Here is a 21,606-nt window from a genome sequence, read left to right as displayed (position 1 = left end):
AAACAATTTTGAGAATGGAGCTGGAGGAATCGGACTCCCTGACTTCAGACTATACTACAAACCTACAGTAATCAAAACAGTATGGTTCTGGCACAAAAACACACATGTAGATCAATGGAACATGATAGAAAGCCCAGAAATGAGCCCAGGTACTTATGGTCAATTAATCTACACAAAGGAGGTGACAATGGAATATTCTCTTCAATAAGTGGTACTGGGAAAACTGGACAGCTACATGTAAAGGAATGAAATTAGAGCAGTCTCTTAACACCATACACAAAAATAAACTCAAACTGGATTAAAGATCTAAATGTAAGCCTGGATACTATAAAACTCCTAGAGGAAAACATAAGCAGATCACTCTGCTATAAATTGCAGCAATATATTTTTTGGATCCATCTCCTGGAGTAATGGAAACAAAAAGAAAAATAAACAAACGAGACCTAATTAAACTTAAAAGCTTTTGCACAGCAAAGGGAATCATAACCAAAACAAAAATACAACCTACCGAGTGGGAGAAAATATTTGCAAACCATATAACTGATAAGAATTTCCAAAATACATAAACAACTTATACAGCTCAATATCAAAACAAAACAAAACAAAACACACCCAATCAAAAAATGGTCAGAAGACCATTTCTCCAAAGAAGACGTACAGATGGCCAACAGGCACATGAAAAGATGCTCAACATGACTATTAGAGACATGCAAATGAAAACTACAATGAAGTATCATTTTCACACTAGTCAGAATGGCCATCACCAAAAAGTCTACAAATAATAAATGCTGGAGAGGGTGGGGAGAAAAGGGAACCCTCCTGCACTGTTGGTGGGAATGTACATTGGTGCAGCCACTATGGAGCACAGTATGGAGGTTCCTTAAAAAACTAATTATAGAGCTACCATATGACCCAGCAATTCCACTCCTGGGCATATATCTGGAGAAAACCATGGTTCAAAATGATACATGCACCCCAGTGTTCATTGTTGCACTATTTACAATAGCCAGGACATGGAAGTAACCTAAATGTCCACCAACAGATGAGTGGATAAAGAAGATGTGGTACATATATACAATGGAATACTAGCCATAAAAAGGAATGAAATAATGCCATTTGCAGCAACATGGATGGACATAATGATTATATTAAGTGAAATAAGTCAGATAGAGAAAGACAAATATTATGTCACTTATACGTGGAATTTAAAAGTGACACAAATGAAATTATTCACAAAACAGAAAGAGAAAACAAATTTGTTTATCAAAGGGGAAATGGGGAGGGATAAATTAGTAATCTGGGATTAACACACTACTATATATAAAATACACAAGGACCTACTGTGTAACACAGGGAACTAATTCAATATCTTGTAATAAACTATAATGGAAAAGAATCTGAAGATGTGTGTGTGTGTGTGTGTGTGTATCTCACTTTGATGTACACCTGAAACATTGTAAAGCAAGTATACTTCAATAAATAAATAGATAGTTAAACATATAGTTTTGTTTGCCCCAGCAATTCCAGTCCCAGTTATTTCCCAAGAGGAATGAAAATACATATCCCCATAAAGACTTGTACATGAATGTTCATAGCAGCTTTATCCATAATGATCCCAAACTGGAAAAAACCAAATGTCCATCAACCTGGTGAATGTATAAAGAAATTGTGGTATAGCCATGTAATGGAACACTAGTCATTAAAAAAGGAATGAACTACTGAAATATGATAGCAAGAATGAATTTCAAAAGCATAATTCTAAAGAAGTAAGACCAAGAAAGACTACACATAGTATCATTCCATTTGTGACATTTTAGAAAAGGCAGAATTGTAGTGATTTAAAGGAGATCAGTCATTTCCAGGGGAATGGTGTGGGGTGGGTGGATTGACTGCAAAGATGTAAAATTTGGGAGTGATGGCAATGCATTATATCTTGATTATGGTGAAAATTGCATATATATATATATATATATATATATATATATATTTGTCAAAACTCAAACTGAGTACTCACAATAGGTGAATGTATATCTAAATTACATGAATAAGTCTGATTTTTTTCTTAAATATATATTAGGTCTCTGCTAATTTTTTTATGCTCGGGGGTGTAAGCCTATGGTCTATTAGGATTATAGTCAGATTGTTAAACATACAGTGTGATAAGTGTGATGATGGTTAGTAGTATTTATGGAAATGCACAGTAATTCAGATTTTGTTCCTTGACCTAACAGTCATCTCCAGTTTTCCACTGTGGAAGCTGAGAGACAGATTTTTGCTTTTCTAGCTTCATTTCTAGCCTGTAACCCAGTTTTGTTCAAAGATGCCTGAGCTGAAGAGCACCGGGGCTCCTATAAGGCTTTTACAGTCTAATAAAAGCAGAACTTGCTACAATATCCTTTTCCCTTTTTTAATGGAGAAACAGCTCTGCCTGATAGAAATGCACCAGTAAAGAATGCTTCAAATAAAGAAGAAAAACAATCAGACTGAGGGTTTTTTTGCACCTAATATTTTTATTTGTGTGATTGTTAGAATACTACAGTTTCTCAGAATACCAGGAATAATTTCTGCATTTTCCATGACTACTGTATTCAGTCTGATGTCCTGTTCCTGTTTAATCTTCCTTAATTGGGTTAGATTCTGTGCCAAGACTATACAAGTCATTCCAGTCAGAATAAACTATCTCTTGACTATAACTGATGGAATCAGGGCTTGAAGGGTTATAGCTCAGAAAAGAAATTATAGTTTATAATTAATTTTATATAATTATACCTTATAATTATATTCCATAAGTGGAATCAGGCATTAGTCTAGTAAAAGTTGGTCCTTCATAAATATTTTCAAATGAAGTGTCTTCTTGTGTTCCCATTTCCTCTTCCAATATATCATTATAGTCATATATTTTTTCCTGTGCTTGCTCAAACCTGAAACCTAGAGAGGAATGACAAATATTTAGAAAGATGCCAGATGTGACAGGATATAGACTCATTCAATATGCTACTGCCTTCCAGGCAAGGTCTATTCCACATTCCTTTTCACCATTCTTCGAGCAGGTATCTTTATATCCTATTGAACTGAAACCATAAATATCCCAAATTTCTGAGATCATCCTATTTTTCAATACCATATTTCATTGTCTATCTTTACAAAAGGCTGTGTAGGATCTGGGTCTGAGGTTTGATCTACTACTAGCTAGCTCTGTAATTTTTTTTTTTTTTTTTTTTTTTGCTAGCTATGTAATTTGAAGCAAGTTCCTTAACCTCTGTCTCAATGTCCTCATCTATAAAATGGGGATAATAATAGCACAGGCCTCAGCATATTTTTGTGAGAACTAAGTGTGATGGTGCTTGTAAAGAACTTAGCATTTAGTTAGTACTCCACAATTAACTTTTAGCTAACAGTTCTTGATTCACAGAAGAAAAGAAGCCTTTTCTGTCCCTAGAGCTAAAGTTTCCGAATTCTGGATTTGGTTTCCTCATGCTTCTTGAAGAAGTTGCACACATTCCCTCCTCTTTTCAATGCCAGCATCTTCGGTGTATCGTCTTCTGCTGCCTTCAGTTATGATGCAGATCTCCATTACTTAAAGTAATCTTCACTTGCTCTTACACCCCTTCCAATTACCATGCTATATCTTTCCTTCTTTTCACAATAATCTCTTTTTGCTCAGTAATTTATATTCTCTGCTTCCATTTTTGTATTTTTCATTCCTTTATATTCTTTTTTCTGCCACTGTGACTCTACTATGTTCTACACATTGGGAATTCAGTAGCAAGCAAAACAGAAAACTTCCTGCCCTCAAGTGAAGATAGTTGCCTAAACCTGTTCTCCAGAAGGCCATCAACTACCTTAAACCCCTGAAGTGGAAACCACAGAGTGTGTTTGAGGACCAGGCAAGATGCCAGTGATGGTGGGTTGTTGTGAGTGCAGGGGAGGCAATGGGACATGATAAGGGTGGAAAGCTAGACCAGAGCCAGAGTGCCATGGTAAAGCTAGGGTTTATTCCAAGTACAGCAGAAAACTATGAGACAGCTGGGGTAGCAATCATGAAGGGTGTGGGTTCTAGAGCCACCCTGTCTCAATTCAAGTCCTGGCCCTCAAAAGACCTGACTCTGTGACCTTTGAGCAAGTAACTTGGCATCTCTTTGCTTGTCTGTAAAATGTAGATAATAAAACCTGTCTCACTGGGTTGTTCTGAAGATCAAATGAATCAATTTTATAAAACACTTTGACAGCAATTCCATGTGGTAATTGCTAAAGAAGACTTAGTTAAATATGTGTTTTGTTTTAATTATGCTGATTTAAATTTGTAGGTCACTATTTGTTGTGTGGGGAATGGACTGGAGGAGTAAGGCTTAGAGACTGTGGCAGAATCCTGCAGAGGGATGATGGCAAGGTGGACTGAGCTGGTGGCCACGAGTTGGAAACAAGTGGATAGGTTAAAGCTAATAAGAGCTGACATTTATAGAGTAGATACTGTGTGCCAGGCACTATTCTAAGCTCTTTACATGTACTGTCTCTTATTACCTCACAACAATTTGTGAGCTAGGTACCATTGTTATTTTCATTTTATAGATGAGGAAACTGAGCAAGAAACTTGCCCAAGATCATACAGCCAGTAAACAGTAGAACCAAAAATCAAACCAAGGCACTTATGAATTATAACCTCTTTGTTTTACTGCCAATCACAGGTGACAGTGGGACAGAACTCATACACTCAGATTATATGAAAACTATAATTAGGCTTTGGCTATGTTAGAATTCTGGAATAGCATTTATTTTGCCAAGTGAAGTTTGCTCATTAAAAGCTGTTACTGAAATATGAGATATGCAACATTTTAAAAAACATTTAAACATTTTTTTAAAAAATGATTTTATCCAACTCTAAATAAAATAGAAAATTTCCTTCTATTCCCAAATAAAAATTGCATATAAAAAGGCAAAAATGGCTTGTCAAATTTATTTATATCTATATTATGCAGAGTGCTGTAGTGTTTGTTAGGTACTTAGAAATGTGTGCATGTGTGGAATGTATTGTTTCTGTTTGTAAGAACTTCCCATTATTGCTAAAAAAACACCTACTTTTGAAGTTAGCTGAAGAGTTGCTTGTAGCAATTTCTTTCCAGTTGGCAATGTACCTAAGCACATTATATAGGCATTCATTAAATTTATTTATTAGTAAGTAATAAATTGATTCATTAGTACATACTTAGACTACTAAAATTCTACATTCTCTATGAGATCTTAGATTAATGGTGGCAAATTCTCTACTCCAAATGTTTAATTTCTTGACTTTCCCGCCTCCAAGTAGCTCTCACGCACCTAAGGCAACCCCTAGGACGAGGAGTTGGAGGAATTATAAAAGTGGTGCCACCATCTACCATGTGGCTGACCTTTGGCCTCCCTCCAGTGCGCATCTCCTCATTTTATCCTGTTCCATTCCTGCTAGAGCATGTCCTCAGTTGAGTGACAACTAAGATGTTAGTTAACTTCTAAATTAAAAGTATGAAGGGAAAACTCTGAGAGGAAAAAAGTCATGGTAAAAACTACACAGCAGCAACAAAACTTCCTCCTTGGTCCCGGATTTACCTGCCCTGCTGTCTCCGACATGTGAATTTAAATCATTTGGTTTATGATCTTATTAGAAAAATGGTGCTGTCTTTGCTGTGTCCAGTAAACATGAGGGTACATACAGCTGCCACTTCAGTTCCCTTAACAGAGACTGAAACAGGGAGACAACTGTAGCCCAAGAAGAGGTAGAAAGGGAACCAAGATAAAGGATCTTTGATCAGTTGTATGCTAAACCCTGACAGTCTGGGGCAAAACATATGCCATATTTAAGGTTGATCACTCAGCCTGCTTTACCTGAGATCAAGATATGAATTTATTCAATTGTTTAAAAAGAACTTCTCGGAATTCCCTGGTGGTGTAGTGTTTAAGAATCTGCCTGCCAATTCAGGGGACACGGGTTCAATCCCTGGTCTGGGAAGATCCCACATGCCTCAGAGCAACTAAGCCCATGTGCCACAACTACTGAACCTGTGTGCTTCAACTACTGAAGCCTATGTGCCTAGAGCCTGTGCTCTGCAACCAGAGAAGCCACTGCAATGAGAAGCACACACACCACAATGAAAAGTAGTCGCCACTCACCACAACTAGGGAAAGCCTATGCACAGCAATGGAGACCCAAATGCAGCCAAAATTAATTAATTAATTAATTAATTTAAAAAGAACTTCTAAGGAACATGATAGCTGTAACCAATGAGAAATCAAAACTTACAAAAAGAAACAATCTGATTATAGCATTATCATGCTGTTTATATAATAGAGCTGATCTATGAAATTTTTGGAATTTTTTTTAGATACTAGCAGAGTAAAGTGTATGAGGACTCTACCCTGGATCCCTCAGGAGTGTAAATTTAACATCTTAATGGCCTGGTGAAAGTCCCTAGCCAGAGAGGCAACATAACTACCTGTCTTGGAAATCAAAGGGGCAGCTTCAGACATAGAAACTACCCACTGAGAGCTCTCACCAACAGGGTTAATAGAACAGCAGGAAATTATTTAAGATATCCCAGCTGCTGACAACTTAATGGGTTATGTTAAATTTCACTTGCAGTTTGAAAAGTATGAAGATCCTGGAAGACAGACATCCACCTCAATAGAGAACACGCCCCTGAAAGTCCATCAGGAAGAATGCCAGCAGCAGGCTGAGTAGCCACTACGTGGCCCTGTAGGTGAGTTAGTAACAGCAATGCCGGCATTGCTTTATGCTCTAAGCACCTGCAGCAGTGTATCTCTGGATACTGCAGAATTTGCAACAGTACTCATCAGTGTCCTTGAGTCCAAGAGTGAAGTTGGCTCTATCCAATCCATTCTTCAAAATTATAATATTGTACTCAATTTATATTGTTGCCCTGTGCATCTGAAGTTGCCATGGCTTCTTCCCAGGAGAGCATCCATCTGTCATTACAAGGGGCTGGCACAAAAGCCTTGGGGAAGAAACTGGTTCGCATCACTCAATATCAGTGTTCAACCCATTGATGTCATTCTAATGGTCCAACTATCAAAAACTCTATAGATTTTGAAGGATACCCTCCAAGGAATTAGTGGCTACCAATTCTTCTGAAGGTAGAAATGTCAGATTTTGAAATTCTCATCAAATAAGGTCTTATAAAGCCAATTACAAATACCTAGACAACTACAAAGATCTAAGAGGAAAGTAGACTGTGGAGACCGTAAATACACTGGGAAGAAGGTGCTCTCCTAGTGTCTGCTCTCAGCTAGGGGAAGGTCTTCGCAAAATTTGGTCTTGCCTGAGATAATTGGTAGATTGTGGTCAGTAATACTACTGAAATATTCCCAAGTAATCATGCTGGATTCCATTTGAAATTTTTGTTGTTCAGAGTTCAGTAGAAAAACTTGCTTTCTAACAATTCCAAGTTAGTGTCAAATTACGCTCAAGCCAGAGAATGAACTGACAGAGGTTGTACATAATTTGGAAACATGAGGTATCTGCATTTTTTAAAATAGAAATTTTGATTTGGTCTCACCATATCAGAGCTAGAGGTATTTATCTTACTCCATCTAGAGTCTGTGGTACCAAATAACCACTTCACATCTTCCTGGATTATTTTGTTTCTATCCTTTTCTCCACAAAGGGAAGCCATTAAGAATCTTCTTCACCTACCAGAGAAGCATGTTAGGGGATGATAGGGGGGAAAGTCTTTTTTTTTTTTTTTTTTTTCCATATATTAAGAAATTTTTACTTTGAAATACCAGGACAATTTGGGTACAGGAGAGGTAGGGATGTAAGGAAATTATTGGGCAGGTACAATAAGAGTAAAAGGCAGGTTGGCAGTCTCAACTGGAGGATGCCCTTTTTTTTTTTTTTTTTTTTGGTTATTTATTTATTTATTTATTTTTTGGGGGGGTACACCAGGTTCAATCATCCGTTTTTATACACATATCCCCATCTTCCCTCCCTTCCTTGACGCCCCCCCCAAGCCCCCCCCACCCTCCCCGCCCCAGTCCTCAAAGGCATCTTTCATCCTCGAGTTGGACTCCCTTTGTTATACAACAACTTCCCACTGACTATTTTACAGTTGGTAGTATATATATGTCTGTGTTACTCTCTCGCTTCATCTCAGTTTCCCCTTCACCAGGGGGGAAAGTCTTATGTAGACTGAGATGCCTGTTTATTTCTTCCCTTTGAACTCAATTGTTTTATTCTTTTGTATTGCAGTACTGATAGAATATAGGATACTGGGTGTGGATTATTTTGTAATCTTTCACTGAGGCGTACTAGAATTCTCTATCTTGCCCTCATAAGCTCTTTCAAAATGGACCTCCCTACCTCCCTCTCCTTTCTCTACCCTCTTAGGAAAGGAAAAGGCACAGCATCATAATGCCTTTCTTTGGAAATCATATATATTTTTTAAGCTCTTTATTGGAATATAATTGCTTTACACTCTTGTACCAGCTTATGAGGTACACCAAAGTGAATCAGCTGTATTTATACATATATCCCCATATCCCTTCCCTCCCGCGATTCCCCCGCCCCCCCCCCCGCCCTCCCCGTCCCGGGCCTCCAAGGCATCACCCATCATTGAGTTGATCTCCCTTTGTTATACAGCAACTTCCCACTAGCTAGCTATTTTACAGTTGGTAGTATATATAGGTCTATGCTACTCTCTCACTTAGTCCCATCTTCCCCTTTGCCCCCCACCCCCCCAACCCCGTGTCCTCCAGTCCATTCTCTGCATCTGCATCCTTATACTTGCCCTGTCACTGCATTCATCAGTACCATTATTATTATTTATTTATTTATTTTCGATTCCATATATATGAGTTAGCATACAGTATTTGTTTATCTCTTTCTGGCTAACTTCCCTCTGTATGACAGACTCTAGGTCTATCCACCTCATTACATATAGCTCCATTTCATTCCTTTCTATGGCTGAGTAATATTCCATTGTATATATATGCCACATCTTCTTTATCCATTCATTTGTTGATGGGCATTTAGGTTGCCTCCATGTCCTGGCTATTGTAAATAGTGCTGCAATGAACATTATGGCACATGTTTCTTTTTGGATTACGGTTTTCTCTGGGTATATGCCCAGGAGTGGGATTACTGGATCATATGGTAGTTCTATTTTCAGTTTTTGAAGGAACCTCCAAACTGTTTTCCATAGTGGCTGTACCAGCTTACAATCCCACCAACAGTGCAGGAGAGTTCCCTTTTCTCCACAGCCTCTCCAACATTTATTGTCTCTAGATTTTTTGATGATGGCCATTCTGACCAGTGTGAGGTGATACCTCATTGTGGCTTTGACTTGCATTTCCCTAATGATTAATGATGTTAAGCATCTTTTCATGTGTTAACCATATGTATGTCTTCTTTGGAGAAATGTCTATTTAGGTTTTCTGCCCATTTGTGGATTGGGTGATTTGCTTTTTTGGTATTAAGCTGTATGAGCTGCTTGTATATTTTGGAGGTTAATCCTTTGTCTGTTGCTTTGTTGGCAAGTATTTTCTCCCATTCTGAGGGTTGCCTTCTTGTCTTGTTTATGGTTTCTTTCACTGTGCAAAAGCTTTTAAGTTTCATTAGGTCCCATTTGTTTATTCCTGATTTTATTTCCATGATTCTAGGAAGTGGGTCAAAAAGGATCTTGCTTTGATGTATGTCATAGAGTGTTCTGCCTATGTTTTCCTCGAGGAGTTTTATAGTGTCTGGCCTTACATGTAGGTCTTTAATCCATTTGGAGTTTATTTTTGTGTATGGTGTTAGGAAGTGTTCTAATTTCATTCTTCTACATGTTGCTTTTATCATAAATGGGTGTTGAATTTTGTCAAAAGCTTTTTCTGCATCTATTGAGATTATCATATGGTTTTTATCCTTCAATTTGTTAATATGATGTATCACATTGATTGATTTGCGTATATTGAAGAATCCTTGCATCCCAGGGATAAAACCCACTTGATGATGGTGTAAGATTTTTTTTTTAATGTGCTGTTGGATTCTGTTAGCTAGTCTTTTGTTGAGAATTTTTGCATCTATATTCATCAGTGATATTGGTCTGTAATTTTCTTTTTTTGTGAGATCTTTGTCTGGTTTTGGTATCAGGGTGATGGTGGCCTTGTAGAATGAGTTTGGGAGTGTTCCTCCTTCTGCTATATTTTGGAAGAGTTTGAGAAGGATGGGTGTTAGCTCTTCTCTAAATGTTTGATAGAATTCTCCTGTGAATCCATCTGGCCCTGGGCTTTTGTTTGTTGGGAGATTTTTAATCACAGTCTCAATTTCCATGCTTGTGATTGGTCTGTTCATATTTTCTGTTTCTTCCTGGTTCAGTCTTGGAAGATAGTATTTTTCTAAGAATTTATCCATTTCTTCCAGGTTATCCAATTTATTGGCATACAGTTGCTTGTAGTAGTCTCTCGTGGTCTTTTGTATTTCTGTGATGTCAGTTGTTACTTCTCTTTTTTCATTTCTAATTCTGCTGATTTGCATCTTCTCCCTTTTTTTCCTGATGAGTCTGGCTAATGGTTTATCAATTTTGTTTATCTTCTCAAAGAACCAGCTTTTAGTTTCATTGATCTTTGCTATTGTTTCCTTCCTTTCTTTTTCATTTATTTCTGATCTGATCTTTATGATTCCTTTCATTCTGCTCACTTTGGGGTTTCTTTGTTCTTCTTTCTCTAATTGCTTTAAGTGTAAGTTTAGGTTGTTTATTGGATATTTTTCTTGTTTCTTAAGGTAGGACTGTATTGCTATAAACTTCCCTCTTCGAACTGCTTTTGCTGTGTCCCATAGGTTTTGGGTTGTTGTGTTTTCATTGTCATTTGTTTCTAGATATTTTTTGATTTCCTGTTTGATTTCTTTAGTGATTTCTTGGTTGTTTAATAGCATATTGTTTAGTCTCCATGTGTTTGTATTTTTTATAGTTTTTTTCCTGTAATTGATATCTAGTCTCATGGCATTGTGGTCAGAGAAGATACTTGATATGATTTCCTAATTCTTGAATTTACCAAGACTTGATTTGTGACCCAAGATGTTATCTATCCTGGAGAATGCTCTGTGTGCACTTGAGAAGAAGTTCTGTAGTTTTTGGATGGAATGTCCTATAAATAAGGATAAGATAAAGACATCTCAACTAAGTCGAGATGGTCTAATGTGTCATTTAAAGCTTGTGTGTCCTTATTGATTTTCTGTTGGGATGATCTGTCCATTGATGTAAGTGGGGTGTTAAAGTCTCCTACTATTATTGTGTCACTGTTGATTTCCCATTTTATGGCTGTTAGCATTTGCCTTATGTATTGAGGTACTCCTATGTTGGGTGCATAAATACTTACAATTGTTATATGTTCTTCTTGGATGGATCTCTTGATCATTATGTAGTGTCCTTCCTTGTCTCTTGTAGTAGTCTTTACTGTAAAGTCTAATTTGTCTGATATGAGTATTGCTACTCTGGCTTTCTTTTGACTTCCATTTGCATGGAGTATATTTTTCCATCCCTTTACTTTCAGTCTATATGTGTTTCTTGGTCTGAAGTGGGTTTCTTGTAGGCAGCATATATAAAGGTCTTCTTTTTGTATGCATTCAACCAGTCTGTGTCTTTTGGTTGGAGCATTTAATCCATTTACATTTAAGGTGATTATTGACATGTATGTTCCTATCACCATTTTCTTAACTGTCTTGTGTTTGTTTTTGTAGGTCTTTTCCTTCTCTTGTGTTTCCTACTTAGAAAAGTTCCTTTAGCAATTGTTGTAAGGTTGGTTTGGTGGTGCTGAATTCTCTTAACTTTTGCTTCTCTGTAATGCTTTTGCTTTCTCCATCAAATCTGAACGAGATTCTTGCTGGGTAGAGTGTTCTTGGCTGTTGGTTTTTCTCTTTCAGGACTCTCAGTATATCCTGCCATTCCCTTCTGTCTTACAGAGTTTCTGCAGAAAGATCAGCTGTTATCCTTATGGGTTTTCCCTTATATGTTATTTGTGGCTTTTCTCTTGCTGCTTTTAATATTTTTTCTTTGTGCTTAATTTTCGTTAGTTTGATTAATATGTGCCTCAGTGTATTTCTCCCTGGGTTTATTTTGTATGGGACTCTCTGTGCTTCTTGGACTTGATTAATTATTTCCTTTCCCATGTTGGGGAAGTTTTCCACTATAACCTCTTCAAATATCTTCTCAGACCCTTTCTTTTTTTCTTCTTTTTCTGGGATGCCTATGATTCAAATGTTGGTGCGCTTAATGTTGTCACCAAGGTCTCTGAGACTGTCTTCCATTCTTTTTATTCTTTTTTCTCTTTCCTGCTCTGTGGCAGTTATTTCCCCCATTTTCTCTTCCAACTCACTTATTCATTCTTCTGCCTCAGTTATTCTGCTGTTTATACCATCTGCAGTATTTTTAATTTCAGTTATTTTGTTGTCCATTACTGTTTGTTTGCTCTTTAGTTCTGAGTCCTTATTAACTGTTTCTTGTATTTTCTGTATTTTGTTATCAAGATTTTGTATCATCTTTACTCTCATTACTCTGAATTCTTTTTGAGGCAATTTTCCTATTTCCTCTTATTTGGTCTTGTGGGTTTTTTTTCCTGCTCCTTTGCCTGCATGGTGTTTCTTTGTTTCCTCATAGTAGTCCAAAGTTCAATGGTTGCTTGTCCCGTCAACAAAGGAGTTTCAAGAAGACTGTCCAATCCCCAGACTAATGGCCGTGTGTTGAGTCAAACTAATACTAAGTCAAAGAAACACATACATGTATAAGACACACAAATACTGAATCCAATAGAACATAAAGCACTAGAAAGACCTGACAGAAGAACCCCAGTGTGCTATCAGACAATCAAAGAGAAAACCAACAGAAAATCAAAACCAAAACTGAATAAAACAAACAAAAAAAAAACCCCCAAAACCAAAACCAAAACAAACAAAATAAAAACACCACACACACAGAAACACAAGTCCAGGGAGATTTTGAAAGCTAGGATCGAATATAATAAAGAACAAGAGTACCACTAGACAGACTGAACATTCTCAGAATGAAATCAGACAAGTATACTTAGAACTAAGATAAAGACAAAACCTAATAATAAATACCAAAGCAGTGTGTCATCTGGAGAATAAAGCAAGGAAACAGAGCAAACTGATAATATTGCTTATAAGTATATTAAGATAAAATAAACTAAAAAAGGATAGAAGACAGGGTGACAGAAGAGCATAGTGTGACTGGAAATATGAAAAGAAAAAGAAAGAAATTGAAATTATAAAAGATAGAGATGAAAAGAGGGTAGGAGAGAAAAGTTATCACTACAAAAAACTTAGCTATAAAAAGAAATATATAAAAAGGCCAAAAATAAAAAGAGAATAAAAAATAGAATATAAACTGTGTTATAAAATGTGTAGGTCCCTTAGGACTAAGATTATAATTAATAAACAAACAAGCAAACAAACAAAAAACAAAAAACTAGAACTGACCCCAGAATGGACCAGATCAATAGAATTAATAGTAATATTTCAGTTTCTTTAGGGTGTCAGCTGTAAGTGTGCTTCTACCCACCTTGGGCTTTTTGTATTATTCTGTGACCAGCAGAGCTTCCTTTATTGTCCATCTGTAAGTGCTGGTGTGTGGGGAGAGAGAGGGTACAATAGTGGCTCCTTCCCCTGGGAGTGAGTGACCAGTGGTGCCCTGCCTGGGTCATGGAGGCTTGAGTGGCTCAGGACGAGAGAGCAACTCCAACTGTGGCTCTTCCCCCTGCAATGACTCTGCCGGTGTGCCCTGCCTGGGTCATGGCAACTCTGTTGGCCATGGCAGTGCCTGTTGCAGCAGGACACCGGTGGCTCAGGTTTAAACAGAATATGTCCAGAGCTGGGCCACCCTGCGGCCTTTTGACTCTCAGCTGCAGGCACTCTAGGCCAGCCCTGCCCGAGGGCCTTTGTTATCCCTGAGTGCATTAGCTAGGCCCACAGGGGTCCTTCATTTGTCCATCACAGGCACCAAGAGAGAGGCTACACCTGTGGCTCCTCCCCCCGCTTGTGAGTCAGCAGTATCCAGCCGCCACTATGGCAGGGCAGCTTTCCGTGGTCGGCACTCTCCACTGTGGATTTCTTCCCTCCTGTCCTCTCAGTCCATCTCCCCACTGCCTACAATGTTTCTCACCCTAAACCAGTTCTCTGGTTCCCATGTTCCAGCTCCCAGACCCCCTGTTCAGCTCTGAATTGATGTCTCAGCCTGGACATGCTGAATCGTGGTGCGGACCCTCCATGTGTTTCTCACTCTTTCCTGTCTGCCACAACTCAGCTGCTTAACCCTCTTTGAACAGTCCCAAATGCCTCCCTTCTGACCCAGGGAAATTCCCCATTGGAGAAGGGATTTCCCCATCAGATAAGGAACCTTTTCCCCAAATTTGGCAATCTCCCCTTTGTTTCAGATCCCCTGCCCTAGGGTGTGGGACCCATCCCTTTCCTTTCTTCTCCTCCTCTTTCTCCTTTTTTCCCCCTCTGTCCTACCCAGTTATGTCAGGATCTTTGCAGTCCTTTCTGGTGTCCGAGGTCATTTGCTGGTGTTCAGCTGGTTCTCTGTGGGAATTATTGCATCTTTTGGTGTATTCCTGATGCATCTGTGGAGAGGGATGCATTCCATGTCCTTCTACTTTGCTGTCTTCTTTCTCCCCCTGGATGTCATTTCTTGCATCATATCACCATCCGTATTTATTCAGTGCCCCAGAAACCACAAATATACTGTCTATAAGGAATCCCAGTACTATGGTCCGAACGAGATAGTGAGGTTATTGGGTCATAAGATCTTTTCACTATTTATTAAAAAATATTTTAGGACATCTACTCTGGATAATTAGCTATTTATTCCTTCTTATCTTTCCTTTTTTTAACTTTCTAATATATCCTTTTTAATTATCCTTAAATTTAAATATATCCTTCTTTAATAATTATCTTCTTTTTTCCTATTATTCTTGTTTTCCCATTTTCCTTCTTTTCTTTCCCTTTTTTCTTCATTTCCCTTATCTTTCCTTTTCTCATTGTTCTCTTCTCTTCTTCCTCTGGCCTTTTTTTTCTGATCTATTGCTCAATGGAAGTCAACCTAATTTTTCCTATTTCATGTTCTTATCTCCTTCTTTCAAATTTCTTCCTTTTTCTTGTTTCTTTTCTTATACCATCTTTGTTTTACTTTTCCTGCCTCTTCATCCATGCAATATTCACATTCTTTATTGTAGCTGAGTAAATATTGAATATTTTCAAGGCTTTATTGAGCTGTAATTCACATACCATAAAGTTTGCCCATTTAAAGAGTACAATTCAGGCAGTACAGCCCCCCACTCCCCCGCAGCAGTGCAGCTCCCCTGCCCCTTCCCCCTCGGATGTGGCTGGAGCTTGAGGTCGCAGGGCCTGAGATGCCACAGACCTGGGGACCCAGGGCAACTCAGAAGTGGTGATTAATAGTTCTTCAAGTCTGCAACAAAAAATGGCCTCCAATAAAATGATATTGCAAAAAATGGGAAAGAAACAGAATGGAAAGAATAAAAAGTCGAAGAGGCAGAACCTGAAGAATTTGTAGTAGAAAAAGTACTGGACCAATGTGTAGTGAATGGGAAGGTGGAGTATTTCCTGGAGTGGAAGGGATTTATAGATGTAGGCAATACTTGGGAACCTGAAGAAAATTTAGATTGTCTAGCGTTAATTGAAGCATTTCTTAATTCTCAAAAAGCTAGTAAAGAAAAAGATTGAACAAAAGGAAAATCTTTATCTGACAGTGAATCTGATGATAGCAAATCAAAGAAGAAAGCAGATGCTGCTGATAAACCAAGAGGTTTTTCCAGAGGTCTCCATCCAGAACAAACGATTGGTGCCACAGACAGCAGTGGAGAATTAGCGTTTCTCATGAAATGGGAAGATTCAGATGAGGAGGATTTGGTGCTGGCAAAAGAGGCAAATCTGAAGTGTCCTCAAATTGTAATTACTTTTTATGAAGAGAGACTAACTTGGCATTCTTGTCCAGAAGATGAAGCTCACAGATTGTTTGCCTTGCTCTCTCTCTCTCTCTCTCTCTCTCTCTCTCTCTCTCTCTATATATATATATATATATATATAAAATGTGGGTCTTGGTTTTTCGATTTATTAGTGTGAAGAAATAACTAGATTCTAATGAAAATCAAGTTTGATACGTTCTTTTGAAGTAGTATTGGGGAAGTTGTTGGGGTTTTGTTTTGATTTTGCATCTGTAGCACTGGTTACTTTGAACAAATAAAAGCTTTGTGTAGTTGCTTCCTTTGGCAGAAAACATTTGATGCCATGGTATATTATTTCCTCTGCATTAGAGAGCAGCTTTTCTAAATGTTGGGGGAAATCTCCATAGTCATCACTCAATCAGAATTTAGAATTTGCATTTCACTCATATATGCTTAAGAACCATTCCGGGTTTTTTGTATGTGTATACATAAAATAAATATGTAAATAGTTTGGGGTTTTTTGTTGTTTAAATATATTTACAAAAACAAAAATAGCCTTTAACAACCATGGATAAGCCCATATTTCTGGGATTCCATCATTTTGAGCAGTATAAGAAATCACTTCAACTTAAATTGAAAATTTGTCTTACCCTTTCAATTTAAATAACTTTGTAATTAATTAGACAAATTAATGTAAACAATTTAAATTGGATAATCTTTCAAAGCAGTCCTATCAGAACCTGCTTCCATATCTACAGTCATATAAATGTACTTTTATATGCAAAAACCATGAAAGGAAAATTTTATCACTATCAACAACCTCCCCATCCAAATGAAAAAACTAGAAAAATTATGATGTTTTAATTAACCAAGCAAGACTTAGTTAAACGGATGTTTAAAGGTTCCTTTTGGTGAACCATCCTTTTACAAGAAGTTGAAATCCCTGTACTATATTTACTGAAAGGTGTGATGCATGTGATGCCTCAGATTTATTCACGGAAACCTAATCAGATGGTTAGAGACGTTGGCGATTTAGGATCTGCAGGAACAAATGAGTAAACAAACTTTTCTAATCTAAACCTGACCTGCATGTTTTTTAAAAAATTTACCCCAATCCTTTTCTTACATGTATGCTCAATCTTCTCTGTATTTTGGGTTACTGGTTCTGCAGAAGCCAGGAAAAACAATAACTTTGTAGTAATCAGAATGTTATTCAATTGTATATTGTTTACTTTATTGTAAATACTGATGAACAGTGGTCAATAGTTTTATATTCCTTTAAAAAATAAAAAAATAAAAAATAAAGAGTGCAATTCAATGTCTTTTTAGTGTTTTCATAGAGTTGTGCATCCATCACCATGATCAATTTTAGGACATGCCATTACTCCAAAAAGAAACTTCATACCCCTTAGCCATCACTTTCCAATCCCCACAAGTCTCTAAGCCCTAGGCAACTGCTAGTCCACTTTCTGTCTCTATAAATTTGCCTGTTCTGGACATTTCATGTAAATGGAGCCATACAATATGTGATCCTTTGTGATTGGCTTCTTTCGCTTAGTAGGTTCATCAATGTTGTAGCATGATCAGCATTTCTTTTTATTGCCAAATAATATTCCATTGTATGGATAGATCACATTTTAATCATCAGCTGATGAGCAGATTGTTTCTAATTCTTGGTTGTCATGAATAATGATGCATGCACATCCATGTGCAGGTTTTTATGGATGTGTGCTTTCACTTCTCTTGTGTATGTGCTGAGGATAGAAGTGCTAGGTTACCTGACAACTCTATGTTTAGCCATTTGAGGAACTGCCAGGTTGTTTTCCAAAGTGGCTACACCACTGGAGTGCAAAAATTCTAAAAATGTTTTTCAAGGGCCAAAGTATGTCACTGAAAAATTATAACTTTTTAATGTCCCATATGGGAAGATTAGGGAATACAGTCTGAGGAGATTCTTTATATTACTAATTTCGTGTTCTAAGCCTTTTTTCTATAACCCAAAGTAGGAAGTAAAGCAGACTTAGACTAAGGCATAAGAATAAAGTCTGATAATAAAGAACACCTAAAACTATTTTTCCTTTTTCTACTTTTAGATCATCCCTTTTTTAATCTTTCTCCCTCATTTCCTCTTATTTTCTTTCTAGACAGATAATAAATATTAAGGTGGTTTTTTTTTGAAGATTATGTCAGTGGCCCCAAGATTCAACACAGGAGTGGGAAATATTAGAAATATTTTAGATATGTATATCTAATATCAGATATAAAAATACCTGATGCCTGCCCTCACTCCCCAAGAATAGCAACATGTATTTACTCGTCAAAGTTGAGTGTGTTTGTCCAGTTCAACACTTCGTCCACTTCCCACTCCATCACAGAATCTATTCCACCATCCTCGATAGCTCTTATTAGCCCTTTGGTTGCTGTGTGAATTAAACCTAGAGTTTCGTAATTTGTGGATTTAGCCTCCAGGTTTCCTGCGTGGTACCTACATGGAGGAAAGGAAGGGAGATGTAAATGCTTTGAAATAGGTGACTGCTAGTAGATGCAGTTAATATATATTATTGCTGTGAAACTATTTATGTAGTAAACCAAGTTTTCATCGTTTTTAATTCAAATACATCTAAGCCAAGTTCTATGTGATGGGATAGTCTGGAAAAAACAAAGGAACTTAATCAAACACACTAACCAGAGGAGCCTCATTTCAAAATCACCTCTCAGTAAGTTGTACTGTTGTGATACAAAGAAAAGCTAAATCTTAAATCACTGAATCATAGAAATATAGAGTCAAAGGATCTTGGAAACCAAATAACTACCCCAGTTGTTTCATACGTGATGCAATAAATCCTGGAAGAATAATTTTACAAAGTCATGTGGCTAATGGCAGGTAGGATGTGAGAAGGAAAGGGGAAAAGGAAAGAAAGTAAGAGGTAAAAGGAAGAAGTATATTAACATCTTCTTTTGTTTCAGGTACTTTTTATACATGATCTTTAATTCTCTTTAAAAAAGGCAGCTTTTTAATTTTTTTGTCACAGTTATTTTTATTCCCATTTTATGAATGAGAAAATTGAGACCTGAAAAAGTTAAGAAGTTGTTCAAGATCATGTAAGTAGTAAATGTGTATATATCAGAGCCAATATTCAAATCTGACTACAAGCCCAGACTCCTTTGGCACCACTATCCAATCTTATATTAGTCTGAGCACATAAATGAATGCATCCACTGAACATGAGCTGAGTGAGTAAAGAGAAGTTAGCACCAGGAATATTAAAATACAATGGGTTTTTTGTTTGTTTGTTTTCTATTTTGTCTATATTGGTATTCCTTTTTAAAGGTTAACCTATTCTGAAATTGTACTAATTTATTAATTTGACATTCATTTATTAGGAAGCAGCTTAGAGGTGGTGTAGAGTAAGGACTGGTATCAAACTACCTGGCTTTGAATCTTGCTTCTATAATTTACTAGCTATATAATCTTTGCCAAATAATCTAGGCTTTCTGGGCCTCAGTGTCCTATTCCTTCAATTGGTGATTATGATACTACCACCTCTGCCTACCTTATCTTCTAGGAGTTTTATGGTTTCAGATCTTATATTTACGTCTTTAATTCATTTTGAGTTTATTTTTGCATATGGTGTGAGGAAATGTTCTAATATTCTTTTACATGTAGCTGTCCAGTTTTCCCAGCACCACTTATTGAAAGACTGTCTTTTCTCCATTGTACATTCTTGCCTCCTTTGTTCTGGGTTAGCTGACTGTAAGTGTGTGGGTTTATTTCTGGGCTCTATTCTGTTCCATTCATCTATGTGTCTATTTTTGTGTACCATGTTGTTTTGATCAATGTAGCTTTGTAGTATAGTTTGAAGTCTGGGAGGGTGATACCTCCAGCTCTGTTCTTTCTCAAGATTATTTTGGCAGTTCAGGGTCCTTGTGGTTCCATATAAATTTTAGGATTATTTGTCCTAGTTCTGGGAAAAGTATCCTGGGTATTTTGATAGGAATTGCATTAAATCTGTAGATTGCTTTAGGTAGTATGGTCATTTTAAAAACATTAATTCTTCCAATCCAAGAACACGGTATAGCTTTCCATTTTTTTGTATCATTTTCAAATTCCTTCATCAATGTTTTATACTTTTTAGAGTATAGGTCTTCACCCCCTTGGTTAAGTTTCTTTCTAGGCATTTTATTCTTCTTGAAGTGATTTTACATAAATTGTAGCAATATTTTTTTGGATATGTTTCCTAAGGCAAAAGAAATAAAGTCAAAAATAAACAAATGGGGCCTAATTAAACTTAAAATCTTTTGTACAGCAGAGGAAACTATCAGCAAAATGAAAAGGCAACCTACTTTATGGGAGAAAATATTTGCAAATGATATGACCAATAAGGGATTAATATCCAAAATATACTAATAGTTCATAAAACTCAATATCAAAAACTCAAACAATGCAATTAAAAACATGAACAGAAGACCTGAATAGACATTTTCCCAAAGAACACATACAGGTGGCTAATAGGCACAAGAAAAGATGCTCAACATCACTAATCATTAGAGAAATGCAAATCAAAACCACGAGATATCACCTCACACCTGTCAGAATGTCTATCATAAAAAAAAGTCTGCAAGTAACAAATTTTGGTGACAACATGGAGAAAAGGGAACACTTGTGCAAATGTAAATTTGTGCAGCCACTATGGAAAACAATACAGAGGTTCCCCAAAAAACTAAAAATGGAAATACCATATGATCCAGCAATTCCACTTCTTGATATATATCCAAGGAAAATGAAAACTCTAATTTGAATAGATACATGCACCCCAATGTTCATAGCAGGGTTATTTATAATAGCCAAGATATGGAAGCAACCTAAGTGTCCATCAACAAATGAATGAATAAAGAAGATGTGGTACATATACACAATCCAATAATAGCCATAGAAAGAATGAAATTCTACCAGTGGCAAAAACATGAATGGACCTAGAGAGTATTATGCTAAGTGAAATGTCAGAGAAAGACAAATACTCTATGTTATCACTTATATATGGAATCTAAAAACAAATGAATGTATATAATAAAACAGAAACAGACACACAAATATAGAGAACAAACTAGTAGTTTACCAGTGAGGAGAGGGAAGGGGGGAGGGGCAACATAGGGGTAGAGGGTTAAAAGATACAAACTTCTATGTATAAAATAGATAAGGAATCAGGATATATTGTATAGCACAGGGAAATATAGCCATTGTTTTATAATAACATTAAATGGAGAATAATCTTTAAAAATATTGAATCACTATGTTGTACACTTGAAATTAATATAATGTTGCAAATCAATCATACTTCAAAAAAACCCCACTACTTCCTCCTAGCTTTCTTAAGAGATTTAGAAGCATAAATCCCTGTAAAGCATTTAGGACAATGACTAGCACATAGTAAACTTCAATAAAAGAAAGCTTATGTAATCCTGTGGCAAGAGATATGATAGTGACAAGATACGTCCCTGCACTCATGAAGTTTCTGCTTTGTCAGACTTTAAATGGATAATAATCCATGAGGAGAAAAAAAAAAAAAAAAAAAAAAGGAACAGCATCCAGGTTTCCAGATCTAATCTTAAGTGTTTTTATATTGAGAAGGTAAAACATGGAGGAATTCATTAAAA

General features: G+C 36.8%; 2 protein-coding genes across 11 annotated transcripts in view; one reads left to right on the top strand and one right to left on the bottom strand.

Annotated features, from left to right (window-relative positions):
* Positions 1 to 21,606, top strand: part of ATM (ATM serine/threonine kinase) — a 211,345-nt gene that overhangs the window by 166,069 nt on the left and 23,670 nt on the right. For 7 of the 10 annotated variants that reach the window (XM_057750325.1, XM_057750329.1, XM_057750330.1 and 4 more), the window contains 2 exons: positions 6,614 to 6,731; positions 15,757 to 17,098. In XM_057750325.1, coding sequence (XP_057606308.1) covers positions 6,614 to 6,712 — 99 coding nt within the window. In that variant the 3' untranslated portion in view covers positions 6,713 to 6,731; positions 15,757 to 17,098. Of the gene's footprint in view, positions 1 to 6,613; positions 6,732 to 15,756; positions 17,099 to 21,606 lie in introns of those variants that run through there. The other 3 variants (XM_057750326.1, XM_057750327.1, XM_057750332.1) reach the window with 2 other exon arrangements.
* Positions 2,527 to 21,606, bottom strand: part of C9H11orf65 (chromosome 9 C11orf65 homolog) — a 91,488-nt gene continuing 72,408 nt past the window's right edge. Inside the window, exons 7-9 of the mRNA XM_057750341.1 lie at positions 18,266 to 18,436; positions 5,077 to 5,132; positions 2,527 to 2,928 (exon numbers count right to left, since the gene is read on the bottom strand). Of these exons, the coding sequence (XP_057606324.1) occupies positions 2,777 to 2,928; positions 5,077 to 5,132; positions 18,266 to 18,436 (379 nt within the window). The 3' untranslated portion in view covers positions 2,527 to 2,776. The remainder of the gene's footprint in view (positions 2,929 to 5,076; positions 5,133 to 18,265; positions 18,437 to 21,606) is intronic.

The sequence above is a fragment of the Hippopotamus amphibius genome, chromosome 9, assembly GCF_030028045.1.
Source record: "Hippopotamus amphibius kiboko isolate mHipAmp2 chromosome 9, mHipAmp2.hap2, whole genome shotgun sequence".
Lineage (NCBI taxonomy): Eukaryota > Metazoa > Chordata > Mammalia > Artiodactyla > Hippopotamidae > Hippopotamus > Hippopotamus amphibius.
Note: the sequence above shows the minus strand (reverse complement) of the source record. Positions and strands in the feature narration are given on the sequence as shown.